The sequence below is a fragment of the Sciurus carolinensis genome, chromosome 7 (genome assembly GCF_902686445.1).
Source record: "Sciurus carolinensis chromosome 7, mSciCar1.2, whole genome shotgun sequence".
NCBI lineage: Eukaryota > Metazoa > Chordata > Mammalia > Rodentia > Sciuridae > Sciurus > Sciurus carolinensis.
The window spans coordinates 52,337,898-52,356,916 of NC_062219.1; the positions used below are offsets into that span (position 1 = coordinate 52,337,898).

Consider the following 19,019-nt stretch of genomic DNA (forward strand, 5'->3'; position numbering starts at 1 on the left):
CTTTATCTTATAAAAGCCTTAAATTTGATTATTTTAATTACCTTTGATATTCCTCAATCCACCAAATCAGTAAATATAGCAGAAGTAGAGTTTTAACTACTTTAGCATTACCTGTTCATTGGTTGTAATCTGTTTTATTTATTCCCTCACAAGTTTTAGAAACTATATGAGCTCTTTTTTTCTGTAAACAAATGGGGTACAACTTGTTTCTCTGTTTGTACATGAAGTAGAGGCGTACCATTTGTGTAATCATACATTTACATAGGGTAATGGTGTTCGAGTCATTCTGTTATTTTTTCTTCCCCCCACCCCTTCCACCCCTCTTTTCCCTCTGTACAGCCCCTCCTTCCTCCACTATTGCCTCCCTCCCACCCCCCATTATGTATCATCATCCGCTTATTAGTGAGATCATTCGTCCTTTTGTTTTTTGAGATTGGCTTATCTCACTTAGCATGATATTCTCTAATTTCATCCATTTGCCTGCAAATGCCATAATTTTATTCTTCTTTATGGCTGAGTAATATTCCATTGTGTGTGTGTGTGTGTGTGTGTGTGTGTGTGTGTGTATCACAGTTTCTTTATCCATTCATCAACTAAAGGGCATCTAGGTTGGTTCCACAATCTGGCTATTGTGAATTGAGCAGCTATTAACATTGATGTGGCTGCGTCACTGTAGTATACTGATTTTAAGTCCTTTGGGTATAGACCAAGGAGTGGGATACCTGGGTCAAATGGTGGTTCTATTCCAAGTTTTCTAAGGAATCTCCACACTGCTTTCCAGAGTGGCTGCACTAATTTGCAAACCCACCAGCAACGTATGAGTGTACTGACTTTTAATAAAAGGCAAAGACACCTTAAAACCACATGAGGGACTGGGGTTGTAGCTCAGTGGTAGAGTGCTTGCCTTGCACATGCGAAGCACTGGGTTCAATCCTCAGCACCACATAAAAATAAATAAAGGTATTGTGTCCATCTACAACTAAAAAGAATAAAAATTTTAAAAAACACGAGAATATTTCAGTGAACCCGTACCAGCTTTGTGTTTTGTTTTGTTTTGTTTTGTTTTTGAGTGTTTTCTTTTTATAATTCCTCAAACTCTCTACTTAATAGTGGTTATTACAATCAGTAATTACTTGGTCCAGTTTTGCTAGGGACCAATTCAGAAATCCTTATGTTTTCTTCTTGAAAACTGAAATAACATATATCTTTCTCCAGTCTCCTGACAACTCATATTCTCTAATTTTTCCCAATAAACTTCTCAAAGATTATTGGCCAGTTTCTATGTTAAAAAAAAAAAGAAGTCAAAAATTATTTTTTTTAACCTTTATTTTACTTACTTGTTTTTATGAGGTGCTGAGAATTGAACCCATTACTTCACACATGCTAGGCAAGCACTCTACCACTGAGCCACAATCCCAGCCCTTGACCAGTTTCTTAAATGAAATTGTAGACCTCTCTCTATATCTGCTTATTTAGGTATAACTATATTTTAAAATAAAAAGAAATCTAATTGTATCTGTCTTTCCAAAATTTACGTCTTTTTTTTTTCTTTTTTTGTGAATCGTTGGCTTCATAGTTTTTTGTTAAAGTTATAGGACTAGGAAAAGGATTTACATGTAAACTCTGAGGTAAAGTAAACAAAAAAAATCATGCAATCTTATTCTGAAGAGTAAAACATCCTCAGATGATTATCATATATTCAAATGACCAACATATTTGTATTTAAACTGAATTCTCATCTCTCCCTGTTTGCAGTACCGTGTGGAATCAATGATGCTGCGTATTGCTAAACCAATGAATTATATTCCTGTGACACCTAGTGTTCAACAAAGATCCCAAATGAGAGCACCACAGTGTGTTCCCCTAATTATGGAGCCTGAGTCACGCTTCTATAGCAACTCTGTTCTTGTTTTGGATTTCCAGTCACTATATCCTTCTATTGTGATTGCATACAACTACTGTTTTTCAACTTGCCTTGGCCATGTGGAGAACTTGGGAAAGTAAGGCTTTTTCATGTTTCCAGTTATATTGTTGTGCTTTATACTTCTTAACTAAAATTTCTTTTGAGTATCTCCTTATGCTTCACATTGTCCTGTGAGCAAAATGAATGGGCTGTAGCACAACTCATCCATTCATTGTAGTTGCCTTACTAACTGACATGGATCATGATATGATTGCTTCAGCTTCTTGGGAGGATGCTTCATGTGAAGAGGATCCTGAATAGATAGATCATCTTGCATCTTTTTATCCATATGAATATCTATGGTCTATCTTAACATGAAAATTATTTTTAATTAATGATATATATCACATTTTAGTAGAACAGTTTGAGGATTATGATTTTATAATTCTAGTTATCACATCCTCTTTTTAAGAAAGACTTTGATTTTTTAAAAAGTTAAATTGTGGATTTTATTAATTCGTATTAATGAAATTTTATGGACTACATCAGAACATTTTAAATTCTCAAAGGTATAGATATTATTCTTGAATTCCAAGAAATACAGAGTCTTCCTTTTATAATGATTGTTGTGTATTTGAGACCTAGGTGTCATTTTAGTCTATGATACACTCACTCTTTTATAGAGAAAGTTTGTGAAAAATTGTATTGATAATCCTGTCTTTTCATTAAAGGAATTTAGAGAAGTAATTTATAATCTTTTTGTTTAAATTTTCCTTTAAAGAACTTAATATAAGGTGATCATAGATTGAATTGAAATCTGGTTTTTCAGTATAGATTTAACCATAGATTTTAATATAGTACCATTTAAGAAATGTCCTTTTAGTAAATTATGAATACTTAAAGAACTGCTTTTTGGTAATAAGGCAAGTAAACATATTACTAAGAACATGAATTGATGTTTAATTGATGTTTTTAAATGAATTCTAATGGAATTAGAAAGATTCCTAAAATTGCCTAAAAACTATTTTATGATTTGAGAAAGTATTTGCTTAATATTTTCTTTCTTAACAGGTATGATGAGTTCAAATTTGGCTGTACCTCTCTAAAAGTACCTCCAGATTTACTTTACCAGATTAGGCATGATATCACAGTGTCCCCCAATGGAATAGCTTTTGTCAAGGTAATACTCTTTTCTAAATGAAAGAAATCAACTATGCCTTAACTTTTAAAGAACTAATAGTGGTTTTGAAATTGTCGGCACAGAATTGAAAACAAAGTTTGCTTGAATATTTTATCTCATTAAGTCAAAGATAAAGGAATCATCTAAGAAATCACTTCAGAAAAAAACAGTCATATTGTTTTGCCTTAATTTAGCTTTACAATCTCTTAACTGTTAAATTGCATTAAATGCAATATTGCAAGAAATAAATTTATACACATGCATAGTGTCTGCTCCCTATAAGAATCTAGCAGACTTCAGTAGCAAAAGATGGTACCTACAAAAATTTAAGTTGCTTTACCACATGCAGTCTACTAATTGTTTTTCTACCTTAAACATAATGACACTCTAATGTTTCTTATTTGCATTTTTAAGAAGACATCCAAACAAGTAATAGGGTCCCCTTTTTTCTGTCCTTTATTTTCCCTCAAAAGAAACCAAGGAACTCCTCTTAAATTAATCATTAAAGATAAATAGAAGATTATATTGCTTCTTATATTCCACTTCATTCATTTCTATTTCCTTTGCTGAGAATCTGTACTAGAATCATGAAGCAGGGTGATTGATTGTACAGTGGACCCCGCCAACTCTCAAATTCATCCTGGTGTATTTATCAGAAGTATCTATCATTCTTAGTTAGAGGTAATGCTAAACTGCAATTAGTAATTTAAATATGAGGACAGTTTTTACCGAGAGTTCATGGTATATTTCTTTTTTGGAAATTTTTAAAATGTGGTATTTCCAGGGTCTGATATAGGAAATGAGATGTACTTAGAGTCATGAAAATAGATTTTTTAATTAAATTTCTCTCCATGTAGAAATCAATTACCATATCATACACATTTCTGCTTATTTGGTCCCTGTTCTTTTTATAATACATCCTAAAATATTATGGCTGTTTTAAGAGGTACACCAAATGAATTAGAGGTTAGAATATGTTGTTATTATCATATATATAAATATATAAAACATATATACATACATACATATATATTTATTTTCTCTCTTTAACAGCATTTTAAAATTTACATCTGCATTTGACCCAATGTGTAAAGCTTAATGAAAACATTTTTTAATATTCAAAAGTGTGATTATCCCATACCCGAGGTTTTAATTGTTCAATTCAACATATATAGTCTTGCACGTGTCTGTGAATCATCAAAGTTAATACTGTTTTGTGGTTTTCATTCCTACTGGAGTTTTCTCATAAATTCTCCCTAGTCTTGATTAATACAAATGGTTTTTTTTTCTTTTTTTTTTTTTTGGCAACAACAAATTTTATCACTTCACTATTCATCCCCTCTTCCAGATTGCTAATAAATATAGGCCGGAGGGGATGGCTTAGTGGTCTAAGCATCAGATTTGAAATACCTAGAGTCCCTGGAACTGCAGGTTTGAATGTCAGCAGAGTCAACCCAGCTCATCATTCTTCCAAGGTAGATAAATGGAGTTCCATGCAGATTACTGTGTGGGGTCAATAGGATGAGATCTTTAAAAACTGAGGTTGTTTATGAGTGATACAAGTTCCATGTGTCTTTCTGGAAGGATGGGGGTTTTTATCAAAGTTTTCAACAACATTTCCCTCTGAACTTATTATGTGGTCACTTATGCACTAGTTGACATCCTCCTTCCTGGAGGCTTCTCAGCTCACATAGAAGTGATACATTAGATTTATAAACATTATAGGAACCATTTAGGAGAAAAATCCTCTTCAAAAGAAATAGAATGTGATGATTTTGTATTGATGGCCACTAGTCATATGGCCATTCTATTGTTAGCATGTTTCAATTCATGACAATGGCAATTATTATACTTTGTGTTTCCTTCTTGGTTGTCTAAATCTATACTGTTTGAGGGATTTTACACATTCTTTTTTCCTTCATGATAGCCTTCAGTAAGAAAGGGTGTGCTGCCAAGAATGCTTGAAGAAATTTTGAAAACTAGATTCATGGTAAAGCAGTCGATGAAGACGTACAAGCAAGACAGAGCCCTGTCACGAATGCTCAACGCACGTCAGCTAGGACTAAAACTGATAGCAAATGTCACATTCGGTTATACAGCTGCTAATTTTTCTGGGAGAATGCCATGTATTGAGGTAAGTGACGTCTATCTCTAGTATCTTCAAGAGACTGAAGCAGCATCAAAAGAATGAATGTTAATTCAAGCATTTCATTTTGTTTTGAAACTTTAGATTAAGGGGCTTCTTTCCATAATATAGGATCATTTTTTATGCCAATTCTTATTTTATTCTCAATATTATTGAGAATTTTTGAGTTTTCTCTATGAAAACTGTCTTTATTTCAGCAATAGTTTTAAAGATTAACATATATATATATATATTTCTACATAATCTGGATCCATGTATTAGCATTAGGTTGCAGTGCCAATTTTATAATGGTGTTTACAGTTTTGAAACTAAATAATTCCTTCACTTGTGCTAAATAGAGATCTCGTTATAGATAGGTTGACTTCTCTGAATATCAGAATAAAAATCATTCCGTTTTTACTAGCATGCCAGTAGATATGAGGCAAAACCTTTCTTTTATAGTGCTCAGTGAAAATTGAAAGACTCTTTTCATAGAATAAGACAAATTTCTTTAAATTTTTTTTGCTATGAACACAATACAGTGAATAATAATTTACTAGTAAGAAAAAAGAACAGTGTAAACTCATTATGTTAATGACCTTCTCTTGCCAAAAGAAGGCCAGAGGATATAGTGATACACCAGATTTACAGTGGTTAGATAGTAGAAAAGCAAGGGAAGAATGGATCCCCACATAGCTCACAATAGGCAAAGTGAACTCCAAAAACCTGTGCAAGACAGGCAGTGGCATATTCACATTGCAAGTAGTAAAATACTGTCCATAATGCAAAAACTAATGCTATTAACTTGAATTTTTGGGTAATGATTTTGTTCATACTAGATAGATCTTTTGGTTTTATAATTATACTGTAAAGTCTATAAGCAATAAGAAATTTATATCAAGTTTTATGTTTCTATAGGTTTAGGAAATGTAAAAATACTTTTATTAGTTCTAGTAGTTAATATTATTACATTTGAAAAACACTAATCTATATGATCTAGTAGAAAAAAAAGAAAATGATTATACTACTAATGTGGAACAAGAATATCAAAAATTTTAGGCCATGTCCACATTTCCTAATTAACCCCCTACCTCTGAATTTTAAAATTGTTTATTAATATATTTTTATAACAAAACAATGCAGAAATGTTCATTTTGTGCTGCTGTAACAGAATACCTGAGAGTGGGAAGTCCATAAATCAAAGGATACATCTGGCAAGGGTCTTCTTACTGAATCATCCCTTGGTGGAAGTCAGAAGGACAAGAGAACACATACAAAAACAAGGGAGAGTAAAGGAGGCCAAACTCATGCTTTTATCAGGAACTCACTTCTGCAATAACTAACCCACTCCCATAATAATGACATTAACCCATGGATAAGGACTTAGTTCTTATGACCTAATCTCCTCTTAAAAGATCTCACCTCTCAACACTGTTGCATTGGGAATTACGTTTCCAGTGCATGAATTTGAGGGGACATATTTAAACCATAACAAGAAATACTTCTCTTAAAATATATAAATATTTTGACCCTTGAATAAACAGAATTTGGGGTAATTTTGAACTAACAATGGAAGTGTAGGAGTAGAGTTCTACGAGGAACGTGCCACTACTTAATGTCGTACTGGGTAACATGTGTTCTTGATCCTAGCCTTCTCAGATAGTCTGAGGCTAACAACCACGAGTATGTATAACTTACACAACAGTACAATGTGGTGTTAACATCCACATGAAATCATAAGTGGAGAAAGAATCTAACATCACAGAAAGACCTCTTAGTGAATAAGAGAAAAGTTTCCACCGATGAAGTAAATATGGAAGCTAATCAGCCCCATTTAAAAAGGCAGATGGATTATTGACAGTGGTCATGTGCTTTCCTTCATTGAATACAGAGTCAAAAATATTTGATATGTCAAGATCACACCAAAAAAAAAATGCTACATCTGGACTATCATAGAGAAAGAAAGACACTGTTTAAGCAAGAATTCCTATAAGAATATAGAGAATAAATAATGTAAATAATAATTGTGGATTAATGTTTCTGTCTCAGATATTATCACTGATTTGTTCTTTCATAAATTAAAATTTTTGTTTCTTCTAAAATTCTGTTAATACTTATGATAATGATATCTATATGACATATATTCTTTTCAACCTTGTTACTTTACTTTTTCCCAGAGTTTTTTTGGTACTGGGGATTTAACCCAAAGGCACTTAACCACTGAGCCACATCCTCAGCCCTTTTTAGTTTTAATTTTGAGATAGAATCTTGCTTAGGGCTTTCCTGAATTGCTGAGACTGACTCTGAACTTGTGATCCTTCTGTCTCACCTTTCAGGCATGTGCCACCTCCCCCAGCTACTTTACTTTTTTTGTTATGACTTCTGAGGATTCCAACCACTGTCTAAATTGTAATACTAGTTATTTTCCTTTTTAAATCTTTTATCTCTAAATGTAGTCATATTTTCAAATTAGGAACTATGGCACAAACTAGTAGAATCTGTTAATTTAATTACTGGTTCTTCCTTCTTCACCTCCCCCTAGTACTGCTGAAGCCCTCATATAGCACAGTGTACCCTCCTAGGTATAAGTTAAATGGGTCAGAGTAAGCAGTATTAGACATTTAAAGTAAATGTTTATGTATTACTTGTGTATATCTCAGAAGCATCTTTGAGGGGCTGGGGAGATAGCTCAGTTGGTAGAGTGCTTGCCTTGTAAGCACAAGGCCCTGAGTTCGATCCCCAGCACCCAAAAAAAAAAAAAAAGAAGCATCTTTGACTTTAACTCTAGGATGGCTTACCCATCCAACCATTTGCCCTCATATTTAAAAGTTTTCTTTTTGAAAGCCACAATAGGGGACAGATTGAACCTAATATTCAAATTTAAGTTTTAACTAGATAACATGTTTTTTTAATGTATTGTTATAATTTACATTCTGAAGTTTTTCTGATGTGCTCAAGAATAGAATTCATGATCTTTACTTACAATCCAAATTAGGATTGTTGCCGATTTTGTTATTTCTTCCTTTGTTCATATACTGAATATTTACTTTGTAATACAACCTTGAGTAGCCTTTTAAGTATTATTCAATCTTACTTTTAGTTCAGATAATTCAAATTTTTAAGTAAAAATTGAGGAATCTAATAATTATTGCTATTATAAGGTTGTCATAATTATATAGCTTTTGTTTTAAAATTATAAAGAGAATGCTTGCTTTCTTCCTTTCCTCCTTCCTTATTTATTTATTTATTGGTACTGGCAATTGAACCCAGGGATTCTTTACCACTGAACCGTATCCCAGACCTTTCTTGTTTGGGAACAGGGTCTTGCTAAGATTCTGAGGCTAATTTTAAAGTTGGGATCCACTACACCCAGCCCCCATTTATTTATTTATTTATTTTAGTTGTAAATGGACCTTATTTTTTATTTATATGCAGTGCTAAGAATCAAACCCCGTGCCTCATACATGCTAGACAAGCTCTCTATCACTGAACTACCACTCCAGCCCCTCCATTTATTTATTTATTTATTTATTTATTTTTTTGGGTGCTGGGGATTGAACTCAGGGCCTTGTGCTTATAAGGCAAGCACTCTACCGACTGAGCTATCTCCCCAGCCCCTCCCTTTATTTTTAATAGCAGTTCTCCTCAACATTCAAAGGAAAGTCTACATGTTGATTGATCCTTTTAAATTCATCTTATTTTATTGAATATTTGTAGAAAGAATGATGACATTCATGGCTATTTTCTTTTTTTTCATATCTAGAAATATTTAGTAATTAAAGTATTTAAATGTTATGGTCTTTTGACTTATACTGAACTGTGTTAACAAATTATGTCCAATGTGTTTATACATATAGGTTGGCGATAGTATTGTTCACAAAGCCAGAGAGACCTTGGAACGAGCAATTAAACTGGTGAATGATACCAAGAAATGGGGTGCTAGGGTTGTATATGGCGATACTGACAGGTAATGAATTCGGGTTTTGTAGTTGTCTTTTTGCATCTTTTCATGTCTTCATTTTAGTGTTTGAAATGGCTTACTGGTGACCTTTCCTAAAAATAAAGTTCTACTTAAGTGATTGCCAGTTGTTATGCTCTCCTGATCAGTGTTAATACAGGTCCTGATTTACAGATACGGTCTTAATAGACAAAAGGGTAAGCACCCTGAGATCAGACTGTAAAGATTCTAGCATTCATCCAAGCAGCTCTTGGCCAAGTACATAGTGATCTGTAAACAAACCACATACACAGGAGTCTAATCTACTTTTAAAAAAAAAAAAACAAAAAAAAAACTACTTTTAATGTGAGTAATTTCTCTTACATAGCAGAAGCTCTCAGTTGTGTTTAAAATAATTAAAACTATTTTCAAAGGATAGTAGCCAAAACTGTGACAACAGTTAACTTTTTATTAGGCTCCAAAATCTGTTGACCTTCTTCTAGGAGAAGTGCCCATAGAAAAATACAGTTTTCAAATTGATTCTGGTGTGCACAGACTTCCACAAGCCCATTATTCATGGACTGACAAAAAAATAAAACTGTTTTTAAATTGTGAATTACTAACACCAGACTGCTTCCTTTCTTTCTAAGAATTTTTGTGGCTCACTTACTTATGTAACATCTTTTTTGTATGACTTATTAAAATTCTTCTTAGAATAAAGGTGATATGCAAATTTTTTGGAGTCTGAATTTTTTTTTTTTTTTTTAGTATTGAGAACTTAGGACAGTGTGATATGCTAAGAGCACTTGCCTCAGGACCTCTGATCATTTTACAGTGCAACAGAGCAATAGGCGATAATGCTCCTAATCATTAAAAATATTTTATAAGTAATCTTTAAACAACATTTAATTTCTCCAGTTCTTTAAAATGCACATGTAGTCAGCATTATCATATTAATGCCGAATAAGACCTTGTTTAATATAGTGCCTGTTTTATTACAAACAGTGGGAATAGTTTCAAATTATCAAACTCATAATGATCCATACTTCTTCAGGTTTCTCATTGAAAGCCATTCCTTAGTTTGGCTTTGGGTATTTCATTGCTCAATGAAACTACTTCTACTGCATGTTCTAGAAAAATAAAAACTACTAAAATAAATTTTTTTACTTTGAGTAATTTCTCATAAAATATTTTGGGAAGAGCAGAAAGCCAAACATTTAAATTATGGGTTTTAATTCAGGTCTGTTTATGCCAGTTGTGACACACAGAATTAAAAGTTAGTGTGATTCTGGTTGGCCAAGAGATAGTGATCTGTAAACAAACCATATACACATATAAACTGCTTTTAATGTGAATAATTCCTCTTACATAGCTGAAACTGAATTTGTATTTTAAAATAATTATTATAAAGGGTAAATTAATAAAAGGTAAATTATGTTATGTACCCTTTAAGATCTTTAAGAATTCAGAGATTTACAGAATGTCAGAAAGAGAAGATTTTGATACTTTTTTTAGGCCAGCAGTTTATATGCTATTGGATGGAACCTTAGGAGGCCTTAAAATGTGCCTGAGGTGATGCTTAAGAAAAATTTTCCTTGAGTAAGAAAATTTCCCAAGATCATCCAGCTAGTCAGTAATGGAGCCATAAATTGGTACCTAGTGTTTTGTTTCCTCACTCGTGCTTTCTCTGTCTATCACATTTCACGGGTATTTTATGACTCAATGAAATTATTTGTAGTGTTATTAGAACTTTTGATCATCATTCATTACCTGATCCATTCAACAAATGTTTTGAAATTTGTGTAAGGGCCACTCACTTAACAGTAACATCATCCTAGCAGAGAACAAATAGGTTATTAGAAGTGTAAAAAAAAAAATCTGGTTGTTTAGTTTTTGGTCCTATAGTGTTCAAACCTATCCAACAATATTTTATTTCTTAGTAATTACTTTTCTCTTGTTAAATTTAAATTTTGTATGTGTGAGGATAGAAGATTGAGAAAATTGTTCTAGGGATAATAGGTATTGCTTGGTAGAGTGATAAAAGTTCTCAACTAAAAGAGAAAACATGAATTCTCAGCTTAGCTATATTTCTAGCAGACTGCATGGCAATTAAGTTACTTGTCTTCTCTGAGGTTCAGTTGCCTCATTAGAATGCAGGAAATTTGACAGGTGATGGTGAATCACTGTTGTCTTCTGCTTTCAAGAATTAGGATTCATAAACAATTTGGGGGTCTTAATAAGGGAGATCAGTTAACAGAGAGCCTCAGAAGGATTCAAGGGTACTTTTCTTCTAAAGCAGTTATTCTTTATTGTCCATGTAAAAAGTGTAATAAATGAGCACCTTGTATAATAATGGTTCTCAATTATATTTATCCCATCCAGTGGAATATGATCTATGACCATCAGTGATTGAAGCTCTCTATAATAGTGATTCTTAGGCAGGATAGCAAAATACTTTTGACAAGATACACACCTCCAGGGTAGGGAACTAGAATCAGAATCTCTTGGGAAGTTGACTTGAGTATTATTAAGAAAAACCTCCTAGGTGATTCCCATGTCCCCACTCATTGCCCCTGTATCATGAAAATTGTCGCTCTAAATGTATATTTCAACCTCTTAACTCAAAGACAAGTGTTATTTAAGTCATTTGAAAACTCCAGTGACAAACAGAAGCACATTTAAAAAAAAAAAAAAAATTTTTTTTTTTTTTTCCTGTACTGGGAATTGAATCCAAGAGCACTTGACCACTGAACTACATCCCCAGCCCTTTTAATTTTTTATTTTGAGACAGGGTCTCACTAAGTTTCTGAGATTGGCCTAGAACTTGCAATTCTGCCTCAACATCTCTAGCAGATAGGATTACAAGCATGTGCCACTACAACCAGCTTAAAACATTGTTTCCTTTTTTAGGCTAGTCTCTATTCTAAGAGACCCAAAACTTTCACTGATCCTGGGCCAGCTCTCTTGAAGCTTGACGCCAAATCAAATTGTCCAAAACAGCATAGCCACTAACAAACCCGCTAACACTACTGGGTAAAATCTTAAATATATAATACCCTTTAATAATAACTTAAGATATGTATGTGTATATAAACAAATCATTTTTCAAGAATTTTATTTAAATGAAACTGTATGATATATATTCTCTAATATTTGTCCCTGAAGAGCAAGCATTCTAATTAGGAGAGAGGAAGTGGAAGAAAATTAGAGAATATAGTAATGAGTGCTACTCTAGAAGTATGTGTATGATGCTGTGGTCACTCAATCCATCTGGTAAAGTGAAGAGTGAAGTGTGCTTGGACAGCCTATTGTGTGTGTGTGTGTGTGTGTGTGTGTGTGTGTGCACACTTACATATAGCTTTAATTTTATTACTTTTATTGAGTTAAATTTTAACAAAAAAGTTTACAGCATATAGTTCAGTATAAAAATGTATAGACCCAGAACATTTCTATTGCCCTCAGAAGTTCTCTCATTTCACCTTTTGTAATCAGTACCTCACCCTTACTCCACCACCCCATACAAGCTCTTATCTCTGGATCAGAAGCTGCTGTGTTAGGCAATGCAACAATGTTCAGAAGTGCAGTGTTTGGATCATGAGGGCTCTGACCTCATCAGTGAATTAATCCATTTGATTGATTAATAGTTTTAATGGTCTTCTGAGAGGTGGTGAAAACTGTAGGCAGTTGGGGCATGGCTGAACAACAGAAATAGGTCTCTGTTGGTGTGGCATTTGGAGTATATTTTGTCCTCAGCATTTTCTCCTTTCCCCCCTGCTTCCTGGCTGCCATGAGCTGAACTGTTTTCCTCTGTCACATCCTTCTACCATGATTTTCTGCCTCACCTCAGGCCCAGAGCAATCAAGCTGTCTGATCAGTGTCTGAAACTGTGAACCAAAATGAGCTTTTCTTTAAGTTAATTTTTGGGGGGCGTATTTTGGTCACAGTGATACAAAGCTGACTAACACATAGTTTAGTTTTGCCTGCTCTGGGACATTATAGAGACATGTGTGTGCACTTTAATTTTAAAATGTTTGCATTCATCATTGCATCTGAATGTTTATTTTTCATAAACTATTTGGCAGTCACATATGAAATTAAACATACCCTTCACCTATGACCCAGCAATTCCACTTCTTAATATTTATCCAAGAGAAGTAAAAACATAAGTCTATGCAGAAACTTATATACAAATATTTACTGGTATTTTATTCATATTAGTACAAAACTGCCAACAGTTCATGTGTCCATCAAAGGTTGAAAGGATAAACAAATGGCAGTATATTTGTTTACAATAGAATATAATGTATTAATTCCAATGTATACAGTGGAATACTACTCAACAATAAAATAAGAAACCAGTTACTGTTACTTCAACACCGTGAATGAATCTCAAAGATGTGCTGGGTGAAAGAAGCCAGATATAAGAGAGAATATACCATATCATTCCATTTATAGAAAATTCTTGAAAAAAGTAAAACAAATATATAAAAACAGGAAGCAAGTCATGTTAATCCTGAGGCCAGGAGTAGTGTAAAGGTATGTAAGGGACCTTTTGGGAGTGATAAAAATGTTCTGTATCTTGATTCTTATGGTACTTATACATATTCTGTGGTAGGAGGAGTTTGCTTGGCTGCCATAATATCAGATTCATAGAACTGTACATTTCAAATGTTTTCATTTTATTACAAACTAATTGTATCTCAATAAAGTTGATTTTTAAAATAATGTTCCAAAATGAAAATTTAGGGCTGGGGATGTAAGCTTAGTAGTGGAGTGCTTGCCTAGTATGCAAAAGAAACTTTATAATACTCTAGTAAAATATAAATGAACATCAGATGTGCCTAAAAAGAAAGTACAAAGAACTTCAAGCATTTCAGAGTATAGCCTAGCTTAAAGGTAATAATTAGCTATTCAAGGCCTTTTTTTTTTGTACCTTAGTGAATGTTAAAATTAATTCAAATTGAAACAGTTTTTATTTTAAGGAACTTAAGCAAATCTGAATAAATTATTCCTTTTTGCAAACTCTGCTGGCTCTAAGACAAGTACTGTCTCCAGTATAAGAGCATTTAAAAGACATAAGATTAGTTTATATGGCTAAAAAAAAATTTCTTTTTTCTATTTTTTTTTTTTCTTTTTTTTTTTATCCTATGGATCAGGGTCTGAAACTGTGAACCAGTTTAAACCTCTAAGTTTAAACCCAGGGCCTCACACATGTTATTAAGCAAGTGCTATACCACCAAGCTACATCCCTAGCCCCAGAAAAAAGAATCTTAGTCAAGGTATTATCTGTTTTCTGTTTCCACCAAAATAAATGGAGATGAACTGTATAATCTCTCTTGCTTAAATACTGTATTTATTGGCTGTTATTTCTGTTGGTACTCAAATTGCAGTATATACTGAAATGTAAGTTGACTAGATTAAATTAGAAGAAAATATCTGTCAATTTTGTTTTTTCAATTCTTTTAAGATAGTTTTTAATCCATATTACAGATCCTTCCCTCTTGACTTAAATACATTGCTTGTGGAATTGTACATCAGAAATACCTTTCTGAAATTGATAGTATTTTTCAAAAATCATTTTTAGTATACATAAATTGCCCAGAAATTTCACTTCTGAAAATTTGTTCTAAGAATATAATCACAGGTGTGTGAAGTAATTTTTACATGAAATCTTAGCATAAATAAATGAATAACAATCTAAATTTTCAATGGTAGGAGTTTGGTTAATTGTTGAATAAATACAGTGCAACTATAAAAATAATGTTTATGAACTAAGTGACTTGGAAAATATTCAAAATATACCATTAAATGTTAAGAGAAAGTTACCATATTATATGATCTGTGACAATAAATGAGAAAAAATTTACAGATAAACACAAAATGTTCACGGTGCCTTTTTTCTGAACAGTAGAATTATAGATGGCTGTTTCTTCTTGGTGCCTTTTAGCACTTTCTAACTATTCTTTGGTGAACATAGATTACAAAATATATGTGTTTCTTTTTTAATTCGATAGTAATAGAAGGAAATTTCCTGTCATATCACAAGTAGATTTTCCTTTTCCTCGTGTGTGTATTTAATGCATTTCTAGGGATTGAACCCAGGGCCTCATACATGCATTAGGCAAACTCTCTTAACAATGAGCTACATCTCCAGCCCAATTTTTCTGTTCTTTGATTCAGGACCCTCTTAGCAGCTATGATATCTGAGCTGGTCTCTTTGGAGCCAAGTTAGAAATACTAGCTATCTTTAAAGTTCTATAACAATGTATATACCATGAAATACCAGGAAAGTATGATAAACAGGAAAGCTTAGATAGAAAGCAATTTAGTAAGAAAGAGTAAAGGGGCAGGGATGTTTTTTTGGTTTAGACAGTATTAGCCAAGAAAGTTATTCTTGACAAAATTTTTGTTACATAGACTTCCTCATTACCTGTTACATTTTTAATTCCCTTAGTATGTTTGTGCTACTGAAAGGAGCCACGAAGGAGCAGTCTTTTAAGATTGGTCAAGAAATTGCTGAAGCTGTAACCGCTACCAATCCTAAACCAGTGAAACTAAAGTTTGAAAAGGTAAGAGGAATATAATACCAATAATCATGTATAAAAGTCACATACCTTCTAAAGACTTCTGAGTTTTTCCAAACATTTGTACCAGTTACTGTTGCTATAAAACAGAGAACCTCAAACTTAATGGTGTAAAATAACCTCGACTCCGGAATTCAGAAAAGGTGCATCTGGGTTGGCTTGTCTCTGCTCAAACATGTCTAGGTCCTCAGCTGGGAAGACTTTAAGGCTGAGTGTAACTTAACCAGTGGCTGAGGGTCATCCATTCAACAGCTGAGGGCTGAAATCATCTGAAGGCTGCTTACTCTCATGTCTGCTTGTTGATGTGGCTGCAGGTGAGAACATCAACTGGAACTAACTACACATGGCCTTTTCTCAGACCTGCTTGTTCTTCCTCACAGCATGATGATTCTAGGAGTGAACATCCCAAAGAGAAGTAGATAGAAACTGTTTTGCTTTTTATGAACAGTCTCACAGTGACACCATGTCACAAGCCTCTCTAGACATAAGGAACCCCTTCTATTAATAGGAAGAATGACAACATCATAGGAAGATCATGTGGTATGGGAGATATTCTCTTTGCAAAATACAGTCTGCCACAGGGACTTTTGATTCTTTCCACTATCCTTTATATATCAAATATTTATTTTTTTCTATATAAAATATATTTAGCCTTAGTATGTTTGTGTCAAATACAAAGAATTATAACACACAGCCCTGTCTCCTTAGAGCCAGTAAATGAAAGATTTTATGTATATTCTTTTGGTTGTTGATGAACCTTTATTTATTTTTATGTGGTGCTGAGAATCGAACCCCCAGTGCCTCACACATGCTAGGCAAGTGCTCTACCTCTGAGCTACAACCCCAGCCCCAAGATTTTGTGTATATATTTATAAAATCTTTTTATATGTACATAGGTAATTTATAATCTTTATATATCTGTTTATAATCTTTATATGCATACATATGTGTAATCTGTCAACTAACAAAATTTCATGAGAGTAATCTAAGCAATATAAGAACGCACAAAAACTGGGCATGGGGGCACACACCTGTAATCCCTGAGATTTGGGAGGCTGAGAAAGGAAGAGGACAAGTTCGAGGTCAGTCTCAACACCTTAGTGAAACCTTGTCTCAAATTTAAAAACATAAATTAAAAAAGGACTGGGGATGTAGCTCAGTGTTAAGGCACTCTGGGTTCAATCCCCAGTACTAAAGGAAAAGAACACCCACAATGAAGGAGGAATTGTATCTTCCTGATCTTGATGGGGAGACTCCATATGGGGAAAATGTTGAAAAATGATTAGGGCTTAGAGGTTTGGTTCAATGATACAGTGTTTGCCTAGCATATGCAAGACCCTAGGTTCAATCCCTAGCATCACACACAAATAAAAGAAGTTTAGAATTTCAATAGGTGCATGGGACTGCAATCATTCTATATATTAAAAAAATGGCAGATAGAAGGATACAGGGATGAGAAAGTATAATTAGAAAATACAGCGTAACAGGAAATGAATTTGGAAAAAATGAAATTGAGACCAGCCTGTAGAATATCTTGAATGCCAAACTAAAGTGTTTAAATTTTATTTATTGTCTTAGTCTACTTGAGTTGCTATGAGTAATTTATAAAGAACAAAAATTTGTTTTCAGAACTCTGAAAGCTGGGATGTCTAAGATCAAAGAACCAGCATCTGGTAGTAAAGACCTTCTTGCTACATCCTCATATGGTGGAAGGCAAAAGACCAACAAAGGGGCAACCTCCAACTGTCAAGCTCTTCTGTGAGGGCACCTAATCCCATCATGAGAGAAGGAGTCCTTATGATGTAATTACTTCTCAAAGCCCCCACCTGTGAATGCCATCACATTTGCAACATCTGAATTGTGTCCACTGAGGGGGACACATTTAAACCACAGTAGTTATCAAATAAGAGAGTGATGATATCAGAGCTATTTGATAAGTTTTGACCTCACAGTGGTGTATAAGATGGGTTGGGAACAGGAGACTCCCAAGACCAGAAATGCTACTTGTAACTCGTATAGCCTGAACTAGTGAAGTAACAATAGGGAAAATAAAGAAAGAATAATTTAAGAGATACTGAGAAAGAATATGGGCAATACTTAGAAGTAATTGATTTAGGAAGGCAGATGTGGAAAGAGGGAGAAAAAAATCAAAAAATTACTCAAATCCTTGTTATTACCTACTGTGAAGCAAGAATTGTACCAAGAGATTCAAAGAAGACTCACATCTTCCCTGAAGAGTACACAGATATTTACCTGAAATAGATCATAGACCTAAACAGAACATCAAAACTACTTAACATTTAAGAATTGTTCATTTCTTCATGGCGAATATTGATTATAATTTTATTTTCTTGTATTATATTTACCTGGTTTTAGGACCAGAAAGGCTGCCCTCATTAAATAACTTATAAGTGTTCCCTCTTTTATTTTCTGAAAGAAAAAATGTGTAAGATGGATACAATTATTTCATCCTTAAATGGTTGGTGGAAATAAGTGAAGCCATCTGAAAGTTAAAATTTTATTTGGAGGAAGGTTTTTAATTATAAATTAAACATCTTTAATAGGTATTACATTATTCATATTTTCTTCTTAGGTCAATTGTCAAGGAATTGACCATTTCTTTTACGTTGTCAAGTTTATTGACATGAATTGTTCATATTTCCTTATAGTGATTTTAATATCTATAAGACCTTTAGTGTCACTTTCATTTATGATATTGGTAATTGTGTTTTCTTTTTTACTGTTCATTCTAGCTAGAGGTTTATTCATTTATTGAACTTTTTGAAGAACTATTTCATTAATTTCTTCTCTGTTATTTCCTTTCTTCCACTTTCTATGGGTTTGGTATATATTCTTATCTTAATTTGGAAATTTGGTACATTGATTTTTAAATAAGTCTTTGTTGATAAGCTTTGAAAGGTACTTCCCTCTAAATGGTGCTTTAGCTACAAATTTTGGTATCTTTGTCATCATTCATTTGCTTCCGTTATAATGATCTATAGGTTACTTAGAAGTGTGTTAAATTCCAGTTATTGGGGATTTTTCCAGAACTCTTTTCGTTATTATTTAATTTAGTTACAGTTAGTCAAAGAACATAACTCATACTATTTTTGAAGCTTTCTATATTCTCACTGATTTTGTCTCAGGTAGTAAGAGGGGCTAAAGTCTCCACTATAATCATGGATTATTTGCCTGTTAGTTCCTTTTAGTTCCGTCAGTTTCAATTTCATGTATTTCAAGGTTTCTGTATTAGGGGCATGCACATTGAGGATTATGTATCATTGTGATTA

General features: G+C 33.3%; 1 protein-coding gene across 1 annotated transcript in view; it reads left to right on the top strand.

The window, feature by feature from the left end:
- The window catches only part of Rev3l (REV3 like, DNA directed polymerase zeta catalytic subunit), a 178,255-nt gene that overhangs the window by 135,373 nt on the left and 23,863 nt on the right, over positions 1–19,019 (top strand). Inside the window, 5 exon segments of the mRNA XM_047559512.1 lie at positions 1,756–2,000; positions 2,975–3,083; positions 5,011–5,217; positions 9,066–9,175; positions 15,600–15,714. Coding sequence (XP_047415468.1) covers positions 1,756–2,000; positions 2,975–3,083; positions 5,011–5,217; positions 9,066–9,175; positions 15,600–15,714 — 786 coding nt within the window.